Source organism: Astatotilapia calliptera, chromosome 2, assembly GCF_964374335.1.
Source record: "Astatotilapia calliptera chromosome 2, fAstCal68.1, whole genome shotgun sequence".
Classification (NCBI taxonomy): Eukaryota; Metazoa; Chordata; class Actinopteri; order Cichliformes; family Cichlidae; genus Astatotilapia; species Astatotilapia calliptera.
The window spans coordinates 37,746,601-37,774,124 of NC_137423.1; the positions used below are offsets into that span (position 1 = coordinate 37,746,601).

A 27,524-nucleotide genomic window follows, 5' to 3' on the forward strand; every position below is an offset into this window, starting at 1 on the left:
TGTAAAATGACAGGAAGAGGAACAGGTCAACATAATGGGGGCTCAGATAAGGGATGGTGTTTACGTTTTGGTCCCTCTCTGCTTAAGGACACAATGCACCCTCCAGCCACACTTAACTGAATGTTAGCAAAGCGAACACTGTTTCCCTAACTGATCGGCTGGCTCTTTCCTTTTAGTAAATTCTGGCTCTTACCTGCCTTGAGAGTTACGTGCACACAGACTCCTCTCAGCTAGCAGCTCATAGCAGCGAGAGCGTGTTAAGAGCAAACATTGCTCTTTTGTCAGACAGCCTAAAAGCATCAGAGTCGTTTCTTTATCGTATGTCATTATACTTCAGGTTTAGGGACACACTAGATTTAGGACAATCACTTCAGAGCTTCAAATCAGCACACCTGTATGCTTTACAAATAAGAATATTATTGCATTAACAAAGATTTCATTTAATGAGCATGCCAGTATTATGTGCCAAAAGTGGCACTTGGGTGGTTTCGGCCACCTCCAAATGTTAAATAATGTCCTGGCCTGAATTCAGGTGTCTGATTTGGCTAAAGGTGCACCATAAACTCTGCCAACTGGTATCATCTTTCAGTGAGGAAAGTAGTAAAAAAATAAAGTAAATATTAAGCAGAATTTTTACAGAGCAACCCAGTCAAAAGGCGAACCTGTAAAAATACTTCCAGTGAGCATGGGCTTCTGCTGCCTCACATCTGGGCACAGTGGGTACAAAGGGCTGATTCAGTGAGCAGCAGGAGCAGCAGGAGCAGCCACAAACGGAGGTACTTTTGATATCTGTTTTTTCTGACCTCCGTGTTACCTGGCTGACTGTATTCAAGGTCGATCCATTTGTTTGATTTGCCCACGTCTAGCGCAGAACGAAGAAGAATACAAACCCAAACGGACAACCAGCGTTAGGCATTCACCTTTCTGATAATATCTGCCTCTGGGGCACCTAGATACGTGAGACGTGCCTGCTTGTGTACATATGCGTGTTATTTATTTCATGTCAGTGCAGGGTGCTCATACATCATCTGGCATTCTGCGACGCATGCTTTCACTAGATATGTGTGACAGAGAAACATTCAGCTTGTCAGCTGTTTGTCTTTCTGGGTGAAGGATGACTGGAGTACCTGTAAGAGGCTGGCATGCACTTTAGCACAGAAAAAACATCAGGCTTGCCAGGGACTTTCCTTTTGGTATGAGACCTCGTACACAAATAAGGTTAAAGTGGATCGTGAAGCACAAACAAGAAGGAAAATAGCTATTGTTGCTTTTGCATAACAGGGGAACTCAATCTTAGCAATGTCAGCTGCATCAGTCTGCTTTTTGGCAGTTTGGCAGCCTTGAAGTAGGCTTCCTTTGGTGTGACTGATATCTGACCTTTATGTTGTGCTCCATTTCTGGTAAAAATACTAATAATTGTACCAATAAAACCACACGACACAGCAGAATTCACATAGAAATAAAGCTCGGAAAGCATCCGGTCATAAATGCTGCTGCTTACCAATATTGATGGCTGTTTCCTGTTTGTCCCCAGTCAGGATCCAGATCTTTATGTCGGCCTTCATTAGAGTCTCGATGGTCTCCGGCACTTTATCCTGGAGCTTATCCTCTATCGCGGTGGCGCCCAGGAGCTGCAGGTTCTGCACCAAAGAAAGTCAGTAAACAAGTCAGTTAGTGAGGATCATAACACAGGAAGGCCTTTAAATCGTCATGTGTCAGGCAAACATCTGAGCCGGGATAGTGTCACTCACTCAGTCGAGTTTTTCCCCTCATCAGCCGCTCTTGTTTATCACCAAGTAAAAACCGCGGCGGTGGACTTAAGGGGTTTTGGATCCGTTACTGTGCCCCTGCATCTGTGTTTGCATCTATAGACACGCTCTCTGCCACACAAGCACACCCACAAAATGCAGCTGCTGTTTTTTCCCCAGGAAACTCTGTGTTGCTCTGTGGCTGGCTGTGGGCTTGTATGGGCACATCACAGGGCCAAAGGTTTGACAAGAGCCAGGGGTAGAGGGGAGACAGGAGCCAGCAGCAGAGGAAAGGCTCTGGAAGCTCTTTAAGTTGTGACCTGAGCCTTACTGCCTGGACGTCTGTAGGTCTGTCCACGCTAATCACTGGGAACCACACAGCCCGGAAAACTATGCCTGGGAAAGACCATGACTGGATGTGCCAAACTTTCTTTTGCCTTTTCATCGTAAGCCTTTCATTTCTTTCTATGGCTGCTGTTAAAAGCACTCTTTGTAAATTATGATACAAGTACCAGTTGAATCAGGGAGAAACGGGATCATAGTCAGTATGTTGCTGGTAGAGTCTGTCCAGTATATGTAGCTTAAGTTTCCACTGGGACAAAGACTCGTATGAATTCACCACTACTGCTTCTAATATGTTAAAAAGGGGAAATAAAGTTTCCACAGTGGAGCTAGAGCAGCTTACTTTGCACTGACAAACAGTAAACAATAAATACACTTGTACTTAGATTAGTCAGGGATCATAAAAAGTATCCCCTGCAATAGACCAGTGAGAAATAAATGGGGAAAAATAATGAAGAATTAGATATTAAACAGCTAAAACAGCGTATCAATACAAAACAATTGTTTTTTAAAAGAACAATCAGGATCAAATAGGAAGATTTTCCCACATAATATGTAATCAGCATTTTAGTTAAGAAATGATGAGAAGGAGAAACTTCGGACACACTGCAGGAATGCCTCCATCCTTAACATTTCACTATAACTCCACTGTGCCCCCCTGTGGCATTACTGTGTGCATTTTTAAGTGTGGGTGGCCCTAACCCTGGCCCAATCACAATCACCCTTTGGTCATCTAGTCCTCCAAAGGCTACCTCTTCATCCCAAAAGAAACAGGAGACCTTACCTCCCCTAACTGCAGAAACAGAGGGGTGGGACCGAGGGAAGGGAATTGGGGTTGGGCCGCAGTGCCACGCTCTGCTCATTTGGCAACGCGCATTAAATTTTTCTCTCTGAAAGCTTTTATGTTTATTTCATGATTGATTGCCCCCATTTGTTTTGGGCAGCCAGGAGCAGCCATGACGAACCTGCCAAGTGGCTGATTTACTCTGTGGCTTCCTGTGTTTGACTAACGCTTCTACACAGACCCACCTCACAGAAAACCAACTCTACCTGCTGGTGAAACGTATAAAAACACACACGAGTTTGAACTTTTGCAGGTTTCCAGACGTTATTTCATTTTCCCCACTAGTTACACTTCAGCTCAAGGCCAGTCTGACTTTTCACAAGTTTTGTTCCTATAAAATCCTCCGCATTAAGAAATTGCCGCATTTAACCAGATGAAAAGCTTTGTGCTGCTTGTCAGTCAAACTGGATTCTGCAATAAAAAATAGCCCTTTCAGAAAAACCGACACAGTGCACACAAACAGGATGTCGCTTAACAAACCTTCTCTATCAGTTCGTAGCTCTCCTCCAGTTTTAAGGCTCTGTTCTGCAGGGAGGTGCAGGCTCTGTGGTGGATCTCCAACCACTGCTGATAGGACGATTCACTGATGTCTGCCACCGCAAAGCACAGAGTGCGCAGGCCTACAAGATTAAAAGCAGCATCGCAACATTTGGGTCAAATGTCACAGTTCTGACTGTTTAACATTACAAAACAAAGCTTGTGCTCTGCAATCACTGTTAAACGTGTTACACAGATAGACCCAGTCCAATGAAAACACTGCTACTTAAGTCAGCTATATTTCTGACCATATTAATCAATACAATACGCAGCATGAACGGTAACTCCAGCAAAATAACCATCGGATTTAGATTTGAATCTTGCATCCGAAGCAGGTTATTCAGACACCATTACTGTATTACTTTACCTATTCAGAGTACAAATTTGCTTAAAGTCCATTCTTCATATTTTGGGGGGTAAATAAAAGGTACTAAAGGGTTACTGACATACGCTAAATAGGAGCTGAGAAAAGCAGCAGCTGTCTTTGTTGAACAAAGCGCTTCAGCTTAGTACGGTCAATTTTCGAATCAACTGATAACGTCATGGTAACTTCCCCAGTTACAAACTTTGATTAACAGTTATTTTTATGTATTACATTTAATAAAATTATGTTTAAAAATGTCATTAAAGTCAATTAAATTCAAAATTCAGATCAGCTATCTTAGCATACGAAAAAATAAGAGCATTTCCAACAAAACGTTTCAGTTTTTATTTTCTGAAATGTTCTGTTATTGAAATGTTTATCTATTACTTATTTACTGTAGTATGAATGGCCATGTCAGGAGGAGAAGCTATAAAACTTTTGATAATACAGTCCAATTCCGGCTCGCCGGCTATACGTCTGACACCCCTGCCTTAAAAATTGGAAATGAAGGCGAACAGACCCTTTTGGTCCATGAAGATGTTTTACCTCTAATTTAAGAAGCTTCTTCAGCTCTATAAACTGATGGCGAGACCCCACTGGTGGGATTGCCCCCTGGAGTCACTGACCCACCTTGTAATCACGTGAGACATAAAGGATCATGTAAGCAAAAGTCTGAATCAAGGCATTGTGCAAAAGGGCCCTTTTCATCATGTGATTTATTAAGGTCACAAAGGTTCACTTGGGTTGACAAGACCCAAATACCAAATATGAAGCGCAATTCAGTGAGGAACACAATCTAGGAGAATCATCTCGACAGGACACTCAGCTGTACGTATGCATCCTAAAGGAGAAAGGTCACTCTTTCAGGCTGTTTGGGAGAAGCGCAAAGGAGGTCATCGACACCAAATATGAACGACTATCATTGAACAAAGGTGGTGGCAACTGGCACCAGCTCCCTTTATCACTTCATGAAATCCCTGTTCACACCTTGAACCATGTGACCTGAACAAATCACATGATAGGGGGCGGGGTCTCAGGACCTTGGCCTCTGACAGGAGGGTAATGACCCACACCTAAATTCACAGCTCGGCTCATGTGACTCTTAACAACTCACATTACAGGGTGGTTCAGTGACTCCCACGACCACTTTCGAGCACATAACACCACCAGGTCTGTAAAATGACTCTCCAGCAATTTACAGAACTGAAGAAGCCTCTAGAATGGGAGGTGAAAATCTCTGTGAACCACAAAGGAGTCCAGTTGCCTTCATTTCCAGCACTTAAGAGTACCTTGACCTGGTTGACTGAGAACCTACACAGATGCATGAATAAAGTACTCTGTAAAAACCTTTAATGTACAGGAAAGAACAGATGCTTGGGAGAGTTGTGACTCGATACGTTCCAGATATTTTTACTAGAATTTAATAAGAATAACTAATAGATGGCAGAATGACATTTCCACAGTTGGTTACCCACATTAAGACATGTTTTATGTCTAAATATTTGATTGAGGTATTGTCTCATTTGGATTAATTTGCACTTTAAATGAGACAAATGTCCAAGACACTGACTAAAGAATTCTAGTCTGAAAGATGTTATGGGATCAAAATGGCAAAAGCGAGCAGCAGATAAAGTAGGTTTTCATCTGTAGTATCTCCACTTGGACTGGGAATTACTGGGCCTGAAGATCCTCACAATCTGTCCTGGATGCTAAATTTAGCACACATCAAATATTCCTAATGACATCATTTTGCTGGTGTCTCACAAGGGGGCAGTATGATCGTAGAACAAGAAGCAGAGTATGTGGTGCAGTTTCCTTCAGGTCAACAGCCTTGTGTTAAAATTACAGCAGAATATTCCCACTAGAAGGAAATTTCCATTAAATAATGCATGAGAGGAAAGGCTCTCAGGAAGAGGAAGTTTGTTTACTTCTGTCCAGAGATGACGCAGGGATGTACAGCATCCTGAAAAGACACATTATTGTTGGCAGACAGGGGGCGATGTTAGTCCACTCACCTTCAGTGGCAAACTGCTCCAGGTGCTTCAATGTGATCTCTTTGTACCTAGAGCTGTCTGCCAGGCGGTCATAGATCACTGTGTCCTGAAGGGAAACAAACACTCACTGGTTACTGACACCCAGAGAGGAAAGAAAGGAACCACCTGGACTTGTGCTGCTTTGCAAATGTGGGTCTAAGGCTGTATGCGGCCCATGTAGAAGCACTTCATGTTCCTACTCAGATAACTCTAGCTATTTGTATTAAAAAAGAGATATACATTTGGAGAAGCCTGATCTGGGAACTCAAGACTTTTGGTGCAGCCATATATCTGGACTAAGAGTAACCAGTTCCATCCACGGGTTATTGTTTATAGATGAATGGAAAAAAGCTCGTTAAAAGATGAATCATCATCGGATGAAAACAAATGCTTTCTGTCGTCTGGTGGTTCAGTACAATCCAGTTTTCTTGTGACCAAAACCTACTCAAACCCAAATAGCCAATAGAGCGCTGACTACAAACAGACACCAGAACGCTTCCGCTATCTCGTCCCTTCTCCACAGATTAGGGGTGCTGCAATAACCATGTAACATTTAAAAATAAAATATTGATGTTGTGTTATACTGTGCAATTTGTACTTCTGCTCTCACTTTTGTATTATATTCACAGCACAAAATTGTTGCAATCCAGGAAATTGTAGATCCGATTAAATCTTATTGAGGATTAAATGTAGTCTGGCCATAACGTTTATTTGTTATTTGGCAGAGATGTGTGAAATGTGGTGATCTTGCTTCATCCTGTCACCCAATGAAAAGATTTCCTGACATGAGCGAGAGGCAATAAGGAGAGAAGAGCGTTTCGGCGATGATGGTGATGACCTGTCACGCGTTGCTATGGAGAGAGACAGACACTCACAGCTCCTTTGCAGTAGAGGCGGATCTTCCCAGATGGGGTGCGCATGATGACTGACATCCTCTTCCTTGCGCTAAGCGATAAAAAAAGCCAAGAGAGAGTGAGAGGGCAGAAGGAGGTGGAATAAGGAGAGAAATAACAGCAGTGTGTTACCACAATGCTAAAGTAATGCATGGTTTGAGCTAGCACATGATTACTGAAAACAAAGAGTGGGTAACAAGATAACCATGTGACCACAGTGGGGTTAACTAGGATTAATTAGTTAATTAATGATGATGCTACTGAGGCTCAAACAGAAAACTCTATAGTAAAAGACTGTTAAATAAGGCATGCTGATGGTGTATATGCATAATAAAAACATAATAACTGTACCTTGTAAACTCCAGCACATGAAGCAGTTCATATCGTTCCTCTGTTCCAACCTGAATTGAAAGAGACGTGAGCGTTAACGTAATTCAGAAGGAGACACTTCAACCTCAGTCTTCTGAGACAAGTTATCTTAAGTAGCACAGCCAAGCCTGCCATCCTCCTCCAATCAGCTTTAATTGCACTTAAATGTGTTTATCAGTTGCTTGCACTGAGCCGATGGAAGGAGAATAACAAGGTAAAATTCAATTAACTTTCTTAATTGTGGACACTGCTAGGTACAAGACAGAGTGATTAAAGTAGATGCTGAGAGCTTTAGAAGGTCTAATAAAGATTAAGAAATTGGACAAACGTCTAGGAGACGAGATGTTCGACCAAAAAGGGGCGAAAAAAAGAGAGGAAATGGCTCTGGCCTTTCAGCCTCAGGCTCTTTGAGTGCAATCATCAGGTTAGCCAATTAGGAGAACAACAGGAGGAGTGACCCGAGCGTTGGAGAGGACACACTGCATCAACTCAGGATATAATCACGGCAAATGTTGTGTTTTTCCATCACTGTGATCCAAGTGGAAAACCACTTTTAGTGTATTTGTTTTAGTTCTGTTTCAAAACATCTGACAAATTTCATGAAGTACTGTGAAATAGACAAGGGGATAGTTTAGTGTTTTTTGGAAATGAACTAGCCTACAGATGGGACTTATTTAGATGCCGACCGGAGCACGATGATGCCAGTATTATAGATTAAGCAGACCTGTAAGGCTGTTTGCCTTTCTTTAACTTGTTTTGTCCAACTTACAATTTCCACAATGACGCTGTCTGGGGTTCGACCAGAGAACACGAAGCCAAGGTTTTGTGCTGCTCTCACTAAAGCGCCTTCATCTGGGGAGCAAAGAAAAATGTTACAGATAAAAACACCTTTACAAATATCCAAGGTAACATTACATTTGAGCCTGGTATTTACCACAGCAGCCATGTTTCACAGTTGCTGCATGAACCTGGTTCAGTACAGTGACTGAAACCTGTGATCCAGCTACCGTGTGCATGGGGATGCTGCAGGGCAAGAAAGAGCTCTCTACTGTTCTTTATAGTTCACTTCACCAGCAGCTCTTTGCAACCACTCTAAAAACCTCAAAGCTTCACATGAACACGACTGTTTGAAGCAATCCAAGCCCCCCAAAAAGTCATTAGCAAAATGAAGATGCAAAGCTTATTTTCGAATCAAAGTGTTCATCAGTTCTCTAATAAACATATTTAAAACGATCGGGATATGTCAACCTATTTGACAAACTGCAGCCGTATGTTTGTACATTATAAACTGACGTCAAATGCTTTTTCCTTTAACCTCCTAGGACCTGCGTCCACATATGTGGACATCACAGTTTGGGTTATTTAGACCAAAATACTTAATTTTGCTCTACAAGGGCCTGATATCCACTTACGAGGACGTTATGCTGCTACTGTTCTATCAACATTTTAAACAAATATCCTCAGATGTGGCTCTCATTTTTCTTAGAAACAAAAATAAAGTAAAAATAAAAAATCTGGTAATTCTTTGTTTTTACATTCATCGGGCCCCAATCAGCCCAAATATCAAAGAGAAATTAAAAATGCTGCCGTGGAAGAGTTCGGGTCTTAGGAGGTTAAACCTGCTGGTCTCTTCAGAAATCTGCATTATTTTCAGGACACATAACTACTGCTGTTAAGAGCAATCTCTATGCATTAATGCTAAAACCTATTCTTAGAGTCTCTGTGGTGGATTTCACCTCATCTGATGTTTGTCATGGTGGCAACTTTGATGTTTAGAAATATGTTATGTGTTTAACTTCCTGATTGACAGCTGTCTCAGTCTGTTAAGTTCACCCGTGGATGTGATAGACTGAAGAATGCATTTTGTAAACAGCTGATTTCATTTTATAATATGATTCCTGGCTCGTGTGTGCGCTGATGATTACATAAACGTCTTTATGAAATACTGGAGCCCGGAGGGTGTAGTGGTGTGTTCCATTTGCTGTGACACAAAGGTCGCTAGATGGAAAATTAAATACTACAACAAAGAGAAATATCAAGGACACACAAGACCATTTATGCAGAGCACCTGGAACCAGATCCAGACACAGCTGCACAACTAGCCATTTAAAATCTGCTCTTTTCGACATGCAGTTTTGAACCTACTTGTACAGGAGAGGTGTAGCATTACACAGAAACGTGTCACTGGGCAAAATCAAAGGAAGGAAAGGAGAAGTTTTGCAACTCTCACACTTGTCTTTGACACCGTTAAATCACAGCAACATGTGTTGCGAGAGCTAGTTCTTTTCTATTTTTAGCTGCTGTTAGGATGCATGTGTTAAGACGACAGCTAAGCTTACACTGTGCCATCAAAGGGCGCAGGCGTGCTGTCCCATTATATATCAGTGAACAATAGATTTTGGTATTAAAGAATTATTTGTATATTTGCACTGTCTTAGTGAAATCCTTTGTCCATGTCTTCAGTTGTAATGATTATCACTGTAGATTCATTCTGCAGAATCTGTAGCTTCATTTTTTTCATTGGTTTTACAGTTTGATGATTAACGACTACAAACGTTGAAAATGAAAATCTGACAACATGCTACGTCACAAACAACGTCAGAATCAAGAAGAAGTCTGGTAAATTTTGACGATCTTAAATTACTGTGTGTGAACAGACACACACTGTAATAACATTGTGTATTCCACTTAAAAGTGGGATATACCTGGAGATGCAGCTTGGTAGATGATTTTCCCATCCATGCGTTCAGGGACTGCAGTGTGACAGATGGCCATCATGGTCATGAACTCCAGGATAACAGCAGCTGTAGGCTACAGGAAGAAGAAGGGGCACTTTGACTTTTAATGTTCTTTCATAAAACATGTAACAGAAGCAAAACAGCTACGGTATTGTAGGAAGAGACAGCAAGGACAGAGAGTGCACACCGACAGAGCATAATCAACCTGCAGCCGACGTACACAACCTGCTACAGCAGCCGCTACAAATGTGACAGACAGCTTCTATTAATACTAGTATGCACTGCAGACTCCAGTGACCTGTCTGCTGGAGCATTTATTTAAAGTTTTATAAAACCAGACCAAATAAGTTTGCTGCATCATGAGCACAATAGAGCACAAAAAACAACTTTACTCTCAGTTCTTTTGAACTGCCGTTCAGGTACATTCCTGTTTGCAAACTGTAATCACAAATCTACACTTAACTGCTGGCAGAATTATATCTAAACACAAAGACTGCAACTTACACAGGAGAACTCTAATCCTGAACAGGTACCATTATTAATTGCAGCTCTGACACTTGATGAATTTCCTTCACTTCGTGTAGCGCCCAAAGATTTATGACTCCATTTGTTTCAAAGCCAGTCTAAGCTTTGTCAAACTCTGAAATACATGTGGCTTCAGTACTCAGTAGTCAAGCGTGGAGAGGCTAATGACTGTGGATAACGAGCCAAGAGGATCCCACAGAAACTGCCAGCTGCTGACAGACTCATGCCTCCTCATCCAGTAGAAATGTGCTTCATTTAATGAAAGAAGGCCTAACCTATACACTGAGGCATTGTACATTAATGAAGGGAACAGTATGACTAACTTGCCACGGGACAGACCTAGACAGGCATCTGCTGAGGCTGGAGGACCACCGGCTTGCAGTGACCGACTACAGCCAAGACAGTAATATAAGCAGCCTGCAGGGCTGCAGCAGACCTGTATAATACAGCAACAGCACACACAGCAGCCTGGCAGCAAACGTTTGTTAGCAGTGAGTTTAATACCAGCCAATGAATTATGAATATAGGTCTCACGAACCTGTAGTAACACAAAGAACATAAAAGCCTAAGAGTGAGGACATGCTTTCTTTTCAAGTGCAGAGATTTTGCACTCTCTCACCTCCTTAATGGGAAATCTGAGGGTTAATATCAGATGCAGGTTTAAATAATACTGGAGTACTGGTGTAAGATAGCTCAAAAGTGCATGTTTTCACTCCCATCTCAAACAAAAGGCTGCAGCCTCACGCAGAGTATTATTAAATTTGTTCTTTCTGTTGTGAAGAGAGGAACAAAGGATCACATGAATGAAGGGGGGAGGGGTGACAAATTAAAAGTGCCTCTTCCAACACATCGAGTCTATTACAGTCCAGGTGGCTAAGAGAGGCCTCCCTGCCTCCAAGCAGCATGATAACCTGGCCTGGGTTGACGGGTATCCTCTGAAAGACAGGACAGTATGTGTGTGAGTGCGTACACCTGTGTGTGATTGAGTGAGGACATGTTTTCTTTTAAAGAGCAGGTATTTTGGACAGCTCTCACACCCTTACTGGGATGAGGGTTAATGTCTGATGCAGGTTTAAGGCTAAAAGCAGGTCTTTGTTAATTGCTCTTTAAGGGATGGGATCTTTTCATTAAGACTGCTGTCATGGAAACCCAATGACAATAATGGGATTGTCATTGGGAGGTTACTGTGCCACACCAAGTCCAGCCAATAATCACTGTAAAACCCCAACATGCTGCATTTACACTTCCCTCCCGGCCTGCTTTAAAGATGCTAGCAGACAGACGTTTGATTGGGTAAAGTTCATGACACCGACTCCTCCTCTCAGAAGAAAAGCACACGTCTGACAGCAAGACATCGAGGGTGGTGGCAAACTAGGCAGACAGTACAGACATCTGAACTTTGTTCTGCTGACACAATTAGATGTGACAGGAAATACTGTGCTGCCAGCTACCACCCCAAATAACTTCTGGGTAACCTGTGTCACAGCAGCAGTGATAGACACTCATCGCTTCAGACACAGCCCGTGTGGGAAAAAGTTTAAGGGGGAGGAGAAAATGAAGAAGCCATTGAAACTCTGTGGGTGAGGACCATGTCCAGGGAAGATGAAAAGCACCAGAGGGGGTGCTTATTTCTGTCAACACTCTTAATTCCCCTCTCCTTAGTAATGTTCATGCAAGAAGCACTCTGAAGGCCATAAGAAGAAGCGCTTGTACCAGGAGAATATCGACTGTTACGTCAAATGCATCGCTTCATTCAGCAGCTCCAGCAGCGATATCTAAGTGAAAGTGAAGCACTGATTGTGCATTAATTAAACCAACGTCTTGAAAGTTTGAGGTGATGTTTAAAAACCTTGATATCGCTTTGGTAATTCAGCTCACTATTACTGAGGGTTACGTGGGGTTAGTATTGTTGAAGTCCTTCTAGAAGCAAGCATGTGCTGCCACCTAGCGAGAGTCGCAAAAAACCTTATTTTGAATAGCTATACACTCACTGACCATTCTGTCAGGTAGAGGGTTGGAGCCCTTTTGCATTCAGAGCGAGGAACTGGAAACATTTCCCTAAGGTTTTGGTCCATATTGGAATAGTCTCTTAAATCGCCTTTCTTCCCCATTCTGATGCTCAGTTTGTACTTCAGCAGGTTGTCTTGAGTCTACATGCCTAAAAGCAAATTTGCCATGTGATTGGCCGATATTAGATATTAAACATTTGTTAATGAGGAGCTGAACACGCATACCTAATAAAATAGCCATGAGCATATATATCAACTTTAATGTTGATGATTTGCTTCTACCAAAAACCTTCATAATTTTGAGCATGCCTACAACGTATCAGTTCAAAGGACAGTCTTCTATATGCTAGAAGTTACCTTGAAAAAAATGATTGGGGAAAAAGAAAAAACATACATCTATGATTTATTACCGTCCAGATTATTCGGGCTAAATCGTTACCAAAATGCATGCAAACCCTGGTTTCCAAGCAGCAGTCAGTTATGAACCATAATTACAAACTGGCGAGAGGCTATCAATGTGAGACTGAAGCAGATCTTAGACAAACTCAATGTGTGGAGAGATTCTGCTGTCATAACAAAGCAAACATCACAGTGGGATTACTACTTTCCCTGGGCGGTACTACTGCACCTAATTGGATGTGACATTTTGCCTCCTCCACACCACTCTGCAGCTCAGTGACTCAAACAGCCAATCAATCACCGTTTTCACCCACTGCATGACTACAGGTGGTCATTAGAGCTCCCTTTAAAATCCTGCAAAGGATGGCAAGATAGTAGTGCACCTCACTGCTTTGTCAGAATTGGCTAATCTTGATGCAAAGAAACAGTAATCCACCCCTCAGCATGATTTTAGTCAAACTGATATTAAAAACAATTAAATCCATCAGTTGCCAAATTTGTCTCGTGAGATAATAACATGAGGCATGCGTCACCATTTTAAAGGCACAAAATAAAGCTAAAAAGAGGCTACTTAAAATGCAAAAGACGATATTATGCAAGCACACACAATTAGATCCAAAATCCGTCTTAATTCTGTCCTAAACGGCAGCAGCGGGTGACGGGGAACCTTGACATTACTTACGTGATTACTCTGGAGGTTTTCCAGTAAGCTCGGGTCATTAAATCCTGCCTCGTCTGATGAGTGTGTGCTGTGCCTGGAAAAAGGAGACACTGAAGTCAAAACAACAGAACACGCTGGCATCCTTGAGAGCAACACTGTACAGCACTAAAGTACAGCATGCTGTCCTCAGAGCAGGCACGACTAGCAAAAAAACAAAACAAGGACTCTGCTTAGTGATCAAAAGATATTCTGTCAAAACTTAAGATAAAAAGGAGGCAGACTGAACAGTGCTTGTGTACCACTCTTATGTGCTAGAGCCTTGGTGAGACTGCATACAATCCACGGTTTTCATTAACATTTAGAAGAAATGCTCTGAGCTGCCAACCACTGTGCAGCCTCTCAGAGTTCCTGAACGTTACATCGAGCACTAACAGTGTTGTTGCAAAAACCTAAAAACTGGACTAACTAATAATAACTAATTACTGTATCATCATTTAGTCTAGTTTTAACTGAGTAAAAAGTATACATATTAAATGTCCCCACAGGGTCCTGGGACATTTTCAATATAACACAAAATATTCAGCATGATAGATATTTAAAAAATAAAAATCACACCCATCAAAATACACTCACTGGCAACTTTAAGAGCCACCTTCAAAATCTAAGTCCAGTAAATTGAGTGACGTGTGTCTGGACAATACATGCACAAAGTGGACCTACAGCATCACATCCTTTCCACCACCACATATTTTATTCTTGGACTCTACTAAAGTAGCTTTGCATGATTGTGGCTTGGAGTTCCTCTCCATTAAGTACACCCTTTTACTTCTTAAAGTCTTCTTACGGGCTGCCCCTTGCAAACAGAAGGTTGTGGAAGTTCTGCGCTCACAGCTAAAGCTGTGGGACATGATGTAATATCCATAGCAGGGACATCACAGAGGTGAAAGGAACAAAGAACCCTTAATCTGAGTGTTTAGAGCAGTCTGAAGCTTAAGGCGTAGGAGTTTAGAGGTATACCTAATAATTTGGCCAATAAGTGAAATTATAATTTTTTTTTTAACCAACTCATCTTTTCAGCTCTAGAAAAACAAATTTACACGTATACTGGCAGCACACAACAGATCTCACAGCCAGTGCTTTGTGCCAACAATATAGACATTTGCTGAATAAAATATTAAACACAGTGCAGCCAGAATGCAAATGCTGGTCTCCCGGGCTTCAGCCATGGGATGTACAGTGGCACTATTTGGGATGTTGTCCATGCTGGCAGACACAGATCGTGCTTTGACAAAGCAGTGCCCTGAAATATCATTTCCCAAGGAATCCACGCGCATACATTTATTCATTATTCTGTTTGTAAATCTGATCCTCTTTCGTCATTTGCATAAATAAGAAATGCTGTCCCCCTTTTATTTTAATTTAATTTAGAAATTAAACAGCACATGAGGAGCTGCTTACAGTGATAGCAGACAGGCTGAATTTCTGGCAGCTAAAAAAGACCGCATTACTCAAACACTAATCAGGCTCTAATGAATTACTGGAAACCCAATTAGTCTCAAGCCAGAAGTGCTTTTTTTTTTTTTTATTTCTGGCAAGATAGAAAATAATCAACAAGTCAAGCAAAACTTCAAAAAATCATTTCTGATAAATGAGAGGAAAGGATGTATTTTTATCCCTGTAACAGTGGCTTAGGGCAGTGATTATGTAGCCACCAGCCACTCGCTGGCTCTCCAGCAGGGATCAATTTATGATTCTGTGATAAATACACCTATAGATCGTGGAGACAGCAGCTTTAGCCATGGCACTGGGGTTTGATAGAAATGTTGCCGAGAATGCCATTAGCAACCATAATTCTTTTTAATCCCACAGGATATGCTGTTCAGATCCCAAAGAGCCAGCAGCCCGCCAGCTAGTAATACTCCATCCACTGCACAGAAAATAGAGCTTTGGAGGGAAGGAAATATGGGGAAAAGACAGAAATGCAATTAAACAGCCGGGCAGGAGTCGATATTGTGTTACCCCTACATAGATGCACTGGAGGCAGGGAAACGTATCACACTTGCATCTTTATTAAAATCTGTCATGGAGAAATAGGAAAACAAAGTCTGCGTTTTTAAAAACCTCCATGAATATAAACAGAGGACTGAAGCCATTTCAGCTAAAAAGGTTTAAGTTTGAACTCTTATATTACAAATACACAACCAATTACAAATGAATGTACGGGAGCTATTCAGCACCCCTTTATATCTGTAAATGACATAAAACACGCACATTCACATGAAGCCCAAATGCATTATTTTTTGTGCCATTATTATTATTTTTAAGCCTATAAGAAAGTAAGAAAGCCGCAACCTTTCTCTATAGTATATCTCGCAATGTCGATTGTCTTGATGAAATTTGCGAGGCACAAGGCCGGGTGAGCGGGACAGTCAGCTATTGATTATCTGCCAGCACACAGAGATCCTGTCACTATGGGAACAAGGGTGCTGGCTATTCGCAGTCAATAACCAGGGACCAGTTCCAGATCAAACCTGCGGCACATCGAGCTGACCCGTTACCGTCAGGAGGATGAAATAATAAAGCTTGAGGTGCATCAGAGGCGTCGGAATCCTTGTTTCTCTAATCTAGCAGCACATAATAATAAAGAGTCTCTTTAGTGAGGGGAAACATAACAATATAATGAGACATGCTTTCACTGAAGCTGCAACATGATGTAAAGTAGCAAGACTCAATATTTTGGCATAATAGCTATTAACAAACAGGCTCCAATCCCCCATGCAAAATGGATGAGACACGCCCATGCTGTTACTGCAGAGCTCAACTCTAGAGCAGATGGATCTCAGAAGCAGAGCTGTGCGTGCGTGTGTGTGTGTGTGTGTGTGTGTGTGTGCGTGTGTGTGTGTGTGTGTGTTTACTGGATGTGTGAGAAAGAGAGAGAATAAGTGGGTGTGTCGCTTCCAGCTGAAAAGTTTGATGTCAACTGGGGAAAAGGAGAATATGGTGCACAGCTTCAGCCTCCACACAGCACACGGTAAACGCTGGAAGGCTTTGTCTATCAACCTGCTTTTCTAAACTTGCCTGTGAGAAAGCCACAATTCTGAAATACTCATACAGTTCATTATAAATACTACGACTGCTACTATGTTTGAAGCTGCACATTTACGACAGCAGATACATATTTTGATTCGGGAGCCACAGTCACATACAGCACGTCCCATAATTACTGAACGGACAGAGAAAACAACAAAACAAACACACACTGAGGTATTGTGTTCAAAGTCACCATTTCCACAAGGCAAGGCAGCACTAATACATCACAAAAGCAGGGAGCGAATAAAAACAACCACCATTTCACACCCATCGTCTTACCAGTCGTCCTCTGCAAAACTACCCTCCTCAGCCTCAGGGACGTGACTGTTGGAGCGAAAGTGAGAACAAAAAGCATCTTGTTGACAAAGCATTACGTGAACATGCTGTTGGTAAGTGCAGGCGCAAGGATTTTTGTTCAAATGGGATCGTTTAGGAGGAGTTGGAGCGTGGCAGCTTAGCTAAAGTTCTGTGGTTAGGATGATAGCGTTGATTATAGCGTGTCCTCTAATCACTTATTTGTTTCCAGATTTTTTTACAGTTGTGCAAAATATTCATACTTGACACTTTTTACCAGGAACTACATACAACCAGCAGTCACATATCTTAGCCATTTAAGACCGGAAACACAGAAACACCTATTCCAGCAATGTTCACGGGTAACTTAATGATATATCTTTACATTATACATCGTCTCTTTGTTCTCAAGAAACAGTCTGGCAACATGCTAAAACTCCAAGTTTTCTTCTTTTTTGGGGTTGCTGTAGTGCAAGCCATCAGCTAATGAGAAGTTTGATGTGTTGATCCCTGAATGTTTCCAGCCTGCATGCCTGAATATCCATGGGCAACACACTGAACCCCAAGATGCACCCCGATGCATTGAGAGAAAAGTGCTTATGTGAATGGGTCAGTGAGGCAATGAATTCATACTGACCGCCCAAAAAGGGTAGAAAAGCACTATATGAGAACCCGTCCAATTACAAAACCCATCCTTCTTTGATTTTTTGCAACAATTAATTAAAGAAAATACTTTGGAAAGAAGCCCAACTGTGCTTTTTTCCACTAGTAATCATTTACCTTAGTAAATGTGGAAAATGAAAATTGTTATTTCCGTACATTACAGGTGTTATTTTAGCTGTGATCATTAAGAAGCAAAAGTAAACAAAAAGGAGACAGCTTTCAGTACCATGCTTTTGTATATCTATTCAAATTGTGCATGATTTGACGGACCGTTCTTCCCCTATTATTTTCATTTTATATGCGGTTGTGGTCAGAAGTGAATGTCATGGTAATTTGGGGTTTTTAGATTTCTTTGTACTGTTATTTGTCAAGGGTGGAATTACTGTAAAACCAAGAAGTTTGTTTTGGATTTTCTCCAGTCTGCACAGGGACAAAAGTATACACACAACCCCACTCGTATTTGGTTAAATGTTGCTTAATGAAGTTGCTTCTGGCACAATTTTGGTCTTCTGGGCAGAATTGGTAGTTCGTTTAAATTGGTTGGCATCCTGGCACAAAAACAGCTTTTAAAGCCAAACCGAAGATTTTTAATAAGTTTGAGTTTGGGGCTTTGGTAAGGCAAGTCCAGAAGCTTATTGTTAGCCTCATGTGTCCATCCCATAATGATTAATGATGTGTTTTGGGGATCATTGTCTTGTTTGGAGGCCTACTTGTGTCAAAGCTTCAACTGAACGTGAAGAATTCAGAGGTAGTCTCCCCTTCTTCATTACTCGATTTAGTTTGTAACACTTGCTAGAGTGACTGGTATATATGACATCAGTAAGCTGTATGGTTGATTCTAACTAAATAAAGTGCTGGATTCACCCAGTAGATGTTGTAAGCTTGATAACAAAAAAACTGAGTGTACGTAAAAACTGAACAACTACAAAATAAGATCATTAAAAGGTGTTACAGTGGAGACATTTTACTCAAATGTCTAAAGAGAAGTCAACAAAATCAAAGGAGAAAACAATCCAAGAAAGACAAAGTAGTAAAAATAGAAATGAATAGAAATCATTTTATAATTGTAGCAGCTGTCAGCAGGCTACCACAGTTCGGTGCATATTTTCAAGGTCACCAATGAACGTAGTAGAACATTACAAACTGAATGTGGCCAAAGAGCATTCCAGCATTATTCCATTAGATCCAAACTCATACAGCCAAGCTTCACTCTTTTACCTACAACAATGAAACAATGGGACTATTTGAATCAACAATACGTTTGTATAAGACTTACAACCACATATCCTCTACTATATGCTTCTATGCTTCGTTAAGACACTTTTAAATAAAATAAAGAAGAGTTCTGTCATTTGAGCACATCTTTACATAATTGTGCTTTCACTCTAGCCTTAAATAAAAAGCCAGGAGGATTCTGGGAGCCTCCCTCAGATTGGGACTCCAATCCAGTGGAATTAATTAATGTCTACACCCTTGGGGATGTCTTTATTAATTACAGCAGCACTTAATTTGTGTAGAGGAACACATGCGGGCGGCAGCGTCGGGGGGGCTTTGTGTGCGTGTTCTGGCACTAAATTACAAGTCACGCTACAAACTAAGATCTATACACATGCTTGTTCATTCATTTGAACAAAAACATGCCTCATTTTATCTTTGCTTTACTCGTATTATCCCTTTTGCACAATATGTTATTACTTACTGCTTGATATTTAAAAGCTGTTCTTCTGAAATTAAAATAAAGGTTAAAAAAGGATGCAAGTATGTTAATTTGAGAATTTAAAGTTTAATTAAGCAAGAGCTGCCTCTGAACTACTTCATCCATATTTCATGATTAACAGACAGTTGAAAGCATCTATAACAGGAAAGGAGCAAGTTCCAGTTATTCATATTATATAACAATATCCAAAACAGACTCAAGTATGCCACGCTCTTTTACTATTGGCCCGTGTTGGGTGTTTATATTATTAAATATTGCTCAGTATTACTGCTCTGTATGACTAAAGTCCTTCATTAAATAAGTTTTTTTACTACAGCACACACCAACCTGTTTGATCTGGCCTCTAAAATGGTGACTGGTAACAATGACTCAAGTCTTATGGACACATTTAAAAGAACAAATCAAAACCTCCCAGCACAAACTTGCTGACACAATCATCTTTGAAAAGAAAAATAAATGTGAGATAAAAAGTTATTTTTTTGACTTTGTAAATTAAATGAATTGGCTTGGGCAGAGCTAGAACGTAGTAGTACAGCTGACATTGTTGTAGTATGTTGGACAATGAATCCAGAAGAGTGAACTTTTAGAGTCAACCGTTTCTGAGCCGTCTAATTTTGGAAACGCGTAAGAAAAAAAGATGGGGAAGCAATGTCCAAACGATGGCATCTTGAAAATTCTCGACTTATTCGAACTGGTTGTCTTCCCTCCTGCTATGAAACTCTCATCCATATTTATCAGTTGCGTAACAGGGAGTGCGTCTTTCAGAGAATCAAAGAAAAATCTCGAGCCTTTTAAAGGAGGAGTGAGTGCAAGTCTCTGATGACCAGCAAGTTTAACCACCAATATAACCATGAAACAAAAAAACATTACATACCAAGAACATCATACAAACCTTTAATCCACACCAGCAATGGTTACGACACAAATATCAGCAATGATTCGGAGGCTTCACATCACCAGCACGTGCAACACTTAAACGGGCTTTACGCTGCTGACCCAGGGATCGACAGTGACAAACTGTCAGTGCTCCCACTGGACTCACAATCACAGCCTAATGAGAGTACAGAGAACTCCAAATAAAATACTCTTTTGTCCTCAGCTTGCACTTCATCAATCACGCTTTTAATTGAATCCTAATGGGATTAAACATGTACTGTCACGCCTGCACTTTCTTTGATTCTGTGAACACTGAGGCTCATTATCTATGCATGAAAATGAAATGAGCAGGAGGAAAAAGGCATTTAGGAGTGATTTAATGTTGAACTCTAGCTAAAAGAATTTGTAAGCTACAGGAGTGGAGGAAAAATAAATTCATTTTGGTTAAAACCCTGTGTTTATAATCCGATACTGTGAGTTACCAAGTTATATCAAAACAACATCGAGCTCGCACCACACTCGGAAAGTACAAAGAGGCATAGCCAGCCTTCACAAACATCTCCAACGTGACAAACAACGAACAAACACCCGCAGCGGAGAGTGTAAAGTGCCTTTGCTTGCAAATGCCTGCCCACTTTTTATTTTTAGTTTATGTCGAGAGGAGCACTGATGTACCTGCTAATGAGAAGGTAGGGAGGGAGAATGAAACGCCAGATGCACTATGATGCACACTCGGCACTTAATGAAGGCCAGAGGATATGAGGACGAAGGGAGGGAAAATGGAAAAACAGGGAGGAAAGCTCAACATACCCATAAGCCACACCGGCAATAGTGCATTTCTTGAACTGCATCACGTTGCAGGTGAGAGTTCCTGTCTTGTCTGAGAAAATGTACTTCACCTGAAAGGAAAGAGAAACAGAACACTTTAAAAGAAATCTCTTTCAAATAAGTGCACAATATAAAATATATATATATATATATACCTGGCCTAATTCTTCATTCAGATTGGAGGTGCGGGCCATGGCAGGTGTGTTTGTGGGCTCATATAGCATATCAGTGTCCTGAAAACAATCATGGAAGAACTTAAAATGTAACGTTACTGAACAAACAACATGTTTGCTTAACAATCTTCACATCAATTTAGAAAATATGAACAAAGTCTCCCAAAAACTGGTGCTTTACTTCAAGCCTGACAGTCAAGTTTCCCCGGAGAAAATACTGAACCAAAGGGGAACCAACAGAAGTGTCCTAAATGTTACTAAAATTTACTCGCTAGGGTTTCATTTAAACTTAAAAGTTGCTCAAAATAACTTTTCCAAAATAAAGGAAACATGGATGCCTCAGTCAAGACATTCAGTGAAGTTGACCTACTTACTACAGACACTCATGATGCTAAACCAAACGGTTAACATCGACTTTTAGATGTGTTTTCCCTTTGCAGTGCTATGTGCAGATGTAAATATAGTAATGGTGTTTAAAATTATTTTGATGACCCCATGTTACCACCTTCAGCTTCTTGTCAAGCTGAAACAGTCACATCACCTTATATAGCAGACATAGAGGAAAAGACTTCAACAGTTGTCTTCCTAACAAATCGATGCACAGCAACATCAACATTCACCTGGAGTCATGTGCTGACCTGACAGACTTCAGTCCAACCTTCATTCTCTTTTAGCTCTTTTTGGTTTCTACCAGCTATAAAGGAAAAGTCTGGCACGTACTCGCCGGCTGCTATGTTAATCTTTTATTTGATGCTTCTTGTAGTTTTTCCAGAAAGAATGCTGATGAGAGTCACTAAACGACATCAACACTGCTAAGAGTTGCTGTGAAGAAAACGCCTCATGATTTGTCAGCGTTCATTGCTCCAATATTCCCTTTTACAAAAGACGCAGCAATCTGATCCAAGATTAAGTAGTGAAAGTTGAATTGCAGGTAACTGCCTATGCAGAAACACTGTCTGAAAAACAGCACATCTATCTGGACTTGAACTCACCCAGTTGATAAAAAAGGCTTGGGTGAACTTGATGACCTCCAGCGTGACCAGAAGACTGATGGGGATGAGGTTGTTGAACAGGATGATGAAGGTGAGGAAGTTAAGGCCAAAGTTAGCTGCCCCACCATCTACAAGGGGAAGAGTTTTAGACAAAAAAAAAAAAAGAAGTAATACACAGAAGACTCATCAGTGTTGGTTCATTATTATCTGTTAGTTAAATCAATATGCCCAAAGCTACTTCCAGCCAATGATCAACATTATCCCAATCTGGAGAATGTTTTGGGTTAATATCGTCCATTAGCTGGAATTAACTATTTCTTCCACCCAACCTCATCCTCTTACAACTCAACCGATTAGCAATCCAATTTAATGTCCCAAAGATTGAAAGTAGCGAACAGGGACTGAAATATCTCAAATGTCATTAGTGTCGCAGCAGCAGCAGCCTTGGCATCCAGCATGATCCAGGCAATGATTCCACAAAGCACTATGCAAAATGATGCCGGTTCCCCCGAGAGCCCCGAACAATTGGCAATGATCAACATGTAATCCCATTGACACCAAATATGAAAACAGGAGGGATGTGATTTACCTTTCCTCAGCTTGCAGGAGGTGCAAATGTTACCTTCCTAAACCCAAGCCTTGATCTTAGCATTGCGGTTGAGAGGGGCGAGCCCTTCCCCATGAAAGAACGATTCCAAAACAAAACAAAAAAACTGAATGGCACAAAGAGTGGCAGTGGCAGAATGGAAGCTATTGCTACAACAACACATGTAGGTGGGAAAATGTTTTCAGAAGTGGGGGGGGGACAAACAGATGCTCTCAAGACAAAGGAGGGAGATTCAGTCCATAGCACATTCTCAACCAAGAAGGAGTGGAAAAGAGTGGGTGGATTATGCCAGCACAATAGTTTGGGTGTTAATGACCATCACCTCACTTCAGTAGTCGTCTTATTATGTCACGCAGAAATGCTGCTATCGAACAACAGAGTGACACTGGATCGGACCAGCAGAGCAGCATTAAAACCTTAGCAAACAGGACATGCATAGGTCACAAACCAATCTGATGTCACTTGTATGTGAAAGTAATATGTTCTAACCAGCTGAAGTGAAGAAACTGGCACAAAGTTCACTGTAAACTGTTTGGTTGCATCATTCTAATTACGTTGTTTTAAATGGCGTGTCTATGCAAGAGCGAGAAAGCCTTTCCCCCTCATCATGCTGCAAGCAGAAGTGACAAAGTGTCAGTTAGCATTGCAACATTTGGAAGAACAGTCAGCATGACTACCTCCAGAAAGAGTGTAAGAATCAGTAACCATACATTCTGGATCTGAAAACTTGTATTAGTTAAACAACATGCACAATCACAGCTTTCTGTTTGTGATGTGTGTCGGGATCTTTGCATTTACTCTTGTAATGCTGTTGAGTGGGTGAAGTTACAATAATTTAAGACAACAAGGCAGCGTGGTGAAATTGCATGTTTACGACGTGGCAGTTTCCCCACCTCTCTCTTTTACCACAGGTTGGATAATATGCACTGGACAGAGCCTCAACAACTCCTTATGGAAATCAAATCAGTCTCAAGATGGATGCTTGCCTTATAATTTACACTCCCCTCGACACTTTGATATGGAATCTTTTAAGAGTGGGTTTTAATGCCACTGAGGACAAAACCCTGAGAAAACCAATGAAAGCCAATGGAACACCTCATCAAAAGGGTCAGTGTAAGTCATAATGTAAGCTTGAACTGACCAGGGCACAACCTCTCCTACACAGGCCTATCAGGGTACAGAGTAATGGCCAGAGGGTCACGATAATCACTTTGCAGACCAGGTTCAGAGCTTCATCGCAGCAGCTGCCGCGTTAAGGAACTGAGCAGCACAAATTCTGAACTGCAATAACGTCTGTAATGTCAACATTAAAATTGAGCCATCTTCTATTATGGTTTGAGAACAGAAGTAAAAACTGAGCAGCTTTTCACTTCTATCCCTCCCCACTCTATCTATTCTTTGAAAAATCCACACAAGGAAAGATCGCTGCAGAAGCATTTAGAAAATGTCAGTTCTCGTCCCTTGGGCTGCACCACATGTTGTGTTCAGGCAATAAACACGTATAAGCCTCCTGCCACGAGAAGCTTCCCGAACACAACCTCATCTCCCTCGCAGTCAAAGTAAATGCTGCTCTTTATTTCTGGTGAAAAATGAGGTGGGAACAAATGATAGTCTGAAGCTTGGGAGCTGCAAAGCGTTTAACGTGACACAAAAAATGAAAGAAAAGTGAGACACTGTTTTTAATCAGGCACTGAAAAAAAGACAAAGGAAAAAAAACTAGACGAAGGTATAAGAGAGCTGGAGGGGAAAACCTATCGTTGGATCCCTGGTATGTGCTTGTCCATGGCATGGGCCCGTACAAAGTAGGGCAACCATATAGGGGGCGAGGGTAGGGGGCTTCATTTGCTTAGCAAAGGCAGAGCTTCAGTAAGGGATTAGTAAGGGAGGGTCATTCACGGATGGCCAAGGCTTTTAAATGGTTGTTACCTGGAGCTGTTAAAAAAACGACAACAAAGAAAACAACAAAATCAAACAGAACATTAGAAAGGAACAAAAAAGTACAGCAGCGCAGTGATATTCAACCATTTTTTCCCAATCACACTCATTCACGACACATTTATGCACGTCACGACTTTTCTCATTAACAGGGAATTCTCTTATTCCCACATTGCCACATATTTCACTTGTAAAGCGAAACACAGTTTTAAACTGAGGCAACACAAAAACGCCACGACACATACCAGCATTTAGGAACTTAAAATGACAAAGAAATAAGCTGATATGAACAAGTGAGACAAAATATGTGGAATTAGATGTGCAGCGTAGGCTGTCGGGACTCTTACAGTTGAGATCCATGTACCAAGCATCGTTGCCATACTGGCCCTTCCAAATGGTTTGGCCAATGGAGCAGACCAGAGAGATGGCCAGCAGGCATCCAAACAGCACAAGGATCTGAAAGTTGGTGATACGCTCCACGTTGGACAGCTTCAGAGGAGGCCGCGTGGAATTCTGGGTAAAACGTGAAAAAAAGAGATGTGGTAAAAAAAAACCAGAAGTAGAACAAACAATAGTGTTTCTCTGTTGTTGATGACAATATGAAACCCAAAAAACATGATCTGAGTCATAATGACAAACCACTTATGAGCATGTGAGTACTAACGCTTGAGAAGCACCAGTAGAAGCAGCCTGGCATACAGTTTGTACAGCATATATTAATTAATCAGTCAGTTTAACAGCTTTGGCCCTGTAACATGTATAAATACGTCACTTCTGCTCACAACACTGATTGTTTTACTATTTCTACACAAATAATCCACAAATGTGCTTCACCTGCATGAGCTTTGTGTCATGTCCTGTGTAGACTACCACGCCGTGGATCCATTGTGTGTTCCTCAGCTGGGCTCCTCTCAGTAAGATCTGGTCTGGACCCAGTGGTACCGTGCTGTATTGAGAAGCACGGCTGACATTTTGCTGTTTAAATATCTCACCCTATCTCACCCTCAGTCAATAATTGTTGCTTTTACATACAACTAGTGAATTCATATGACCCTTTCAGACCATGCAAACAATAAGCGTACTCAATAACTGAAATGTACGGTGCTGTGCACAAGCATTTTCCACTTTCTTGTTTTTTTCTGCATATTTGTCACATTTACATCTTTCAGATCATCAAACACATTTTAGCATAAGACAAAGAATGAAATCATCATTTGAAAATGACATGGCTTATCTTTGTTTCAAAACAATTCCCATCAACAGGAAAACCCTTGATTTCCACTAATAATATTCATGTAAAAAGAGCTTTATTGGAACAGACTCCCAGAATGAAGATATGTTATCCTAGATATCCTAAAAGCATCCATCCAATGCATTTTCTCTACAATGGAAACAGATTCATAATTAAATATCACTGCAACAACGTCTTTCATTTATTCAGCAGAAAGATAAAAGATGCCCTGAAACCTCATAATTATTCTGGCTCTGTTCCTAGCTAATGGACTATTAAGTTAGTGAGAGGAGCAGCGAGCCAGTCACAGAGCTCTGCATCTGAGCCCACCTGTGTCCATCCAAGCGGATGTTCCCAACAAACTCATACAGATGTCGGTTTGGGCTTTCGCACTCCATCCGCCCGGACAGACGCATCAGGCTGTCAATTTCTTTTATGTCTGCAGTCACTTGGAGTCCCTGTTGGTGTAGTTACAGCAGCATTAAAACACACTGCATACAATGAGAACTTAAGAAAGACTAATAAGGAGATAGTCACCTGTCTGATTTTGAGGTTTGTTTCTCCATCCAGGTTAGATGTTTCAATGTAGCACATACCCTGTGGTTCACTGTTGTGGGGGGAGAGGGTTTAGACATTTGTGGTACGAGAATATAAGAGTAAAACTCTAAATTCAACCATATATTACACTATATTCAACCTGCTCTTGTTTTATATGATTATAACTATATATTAAAATCAATATGCAAAATAGTACTGATTATTTAGTAACTATTAGACAATAAAGTAAGTATGAGATAGAAAATGGCTATCACAGAATAGCAGCAGAAGATTAAAGCACTGCAAACAAAGATGCTATAGAGCATAGGTGTCAAACTCTGGCCCGCGGGCCAAATTTGGCCCGCAGCCTAATTACATTTGGCCCGCGAAGCCATACCAAATTACTATCAGAGCTGGCCTACTGGTATTACACAGCTAATATATATATATATTGTTTAGTATTAAGCTTTGCTTGTTCCATATTCAGTTTTTCAGCAAAACGTGTTTGAGTCCATAAGAAAAGATTCATTCTCATATCTGGAGGAATAAATATATTTCAATAAATATTAACGTTAGCCCGCGACTTGGTTCCAGTTTTGAATTTTGGCCCACTGTGTGTTTGAGTTTGACACCCCTGCTGTAGAGGCAACTCGGGAACTATATCAATGTTTTAGTGAAGTTAGCCATTTAATCGTACAGTAACACTCTTAGGAGAGACAACATCTTTGTTTGGTGCTGCCACTAAGCTTAACTGTCTTTCAAGAAAAGTGAAAGTACATTGCAAAGGGACAAGAGTAAAAAGAGAGAAAACACATCAGAGTGGGGCGATCTGAGCGAGCAAGCATACCCAGCACAACGAACAAAGCAGACATACAGACTCTGACAGACTCTGGGCACAGGGACAGCGTTGGAGCATGCCAGTTGTTAAGGTGAGCTGGGTCGCCAGTTAGCTACTGTCTTAAATTACCAATGTATTTACACTTAAGACAGTGACGCTTTACTCAACTGGTCAGCTGTTTTAGCCATCAAATAAGTTTTGTTTCATGGAAATGAGCAAAAGTCTATTGCAATTGTCAGGAAGTGACTTCTAGAGTAAGACTCTGTGCAAACTACCGCTTC

At 41.1% G+C, this 27,524-nt stretch overlaps 1 protein-coding gene across 7 annotated transcripts in view; it reads right to left on the minus strand.

The window, feature by feature from the left end:
- atp8a1 (ATPase phospholipid transporting 8A1) overlaps window positions 1-27,524 on the minus strand; it is a 108,773-nt gene that overhangs the window by 40,087 nt on the left and 41,162 nt on the right. For 5 of the 7 annotated variants that reach the window (XR_013912318.1, XM_080308553.1, XM_026146608.2 and 2 more), the window contains 16 exons: window positions 26,406-26,475; window positions 26,199-26,326; window positions 25,472-25,583; window positions 24,985-25,150; window positions 22,096-22,223; window positions 21,086-21,163; window positions 20,913-21,001; window positions 16,832-16,876; window positions 13,484-13,556; window positions 9,836-9,941; window positions 7,900-7,982; window positions 7,113-7,162; window positions 6,744-6,813; window positions 5,851-5,935; window positions 3,415-3,554; window positions 1,502-1,640 (listed from right to left, as the gene is read on the minus strand). Coding sequence is in view for 6 of the 7 variants with exons in the window: in XM_080308553.1 (XP_080164679.1) it covers window positions 1,502-1,640; window positions 3,415-3,554; window positions 5,851-5,935; window positions 6,744-6,813; window positions 7,113-7,162; window positions 7,900-7,982; window positions 9,836-9,941; window positions 13,484-13,556; window positions 16,832-16,876; window positions 20,913-21,001; window positions 21,086-21,163; window positions 22,096-22,223; window positions 24,985-25,150; window positions 25,472-25,583; window positions 26,199-26,326; window positions 26,406-26,475 (1,562 nt within the window). In the remaining variant the exon portion in view is untranslated. The remainder of the gene's footprint in view (window positions 1-1,501; window positions 1,641-3,414; window positions 3,555-5,850; window positions 5,936-6,743; window positions 6,814-7,112; window positions 7,163-7,899; window positions 7,983-9,835; window positions 9,942-13,483; window positions 13,557-16,831; window positions 16,877-20,912; window positions 21,002-21,085; window positions 21,164-22,095; window positions 22,224-24,984; window positions 25,151-25,471; window positions 25,584-26,198; window positions 26,327-26,405; window positions 26,476-27,524) is intronic. The other 2 variants (XM_080308541.1, XM_026146644.2) reach the window with 1 other exon arrangement.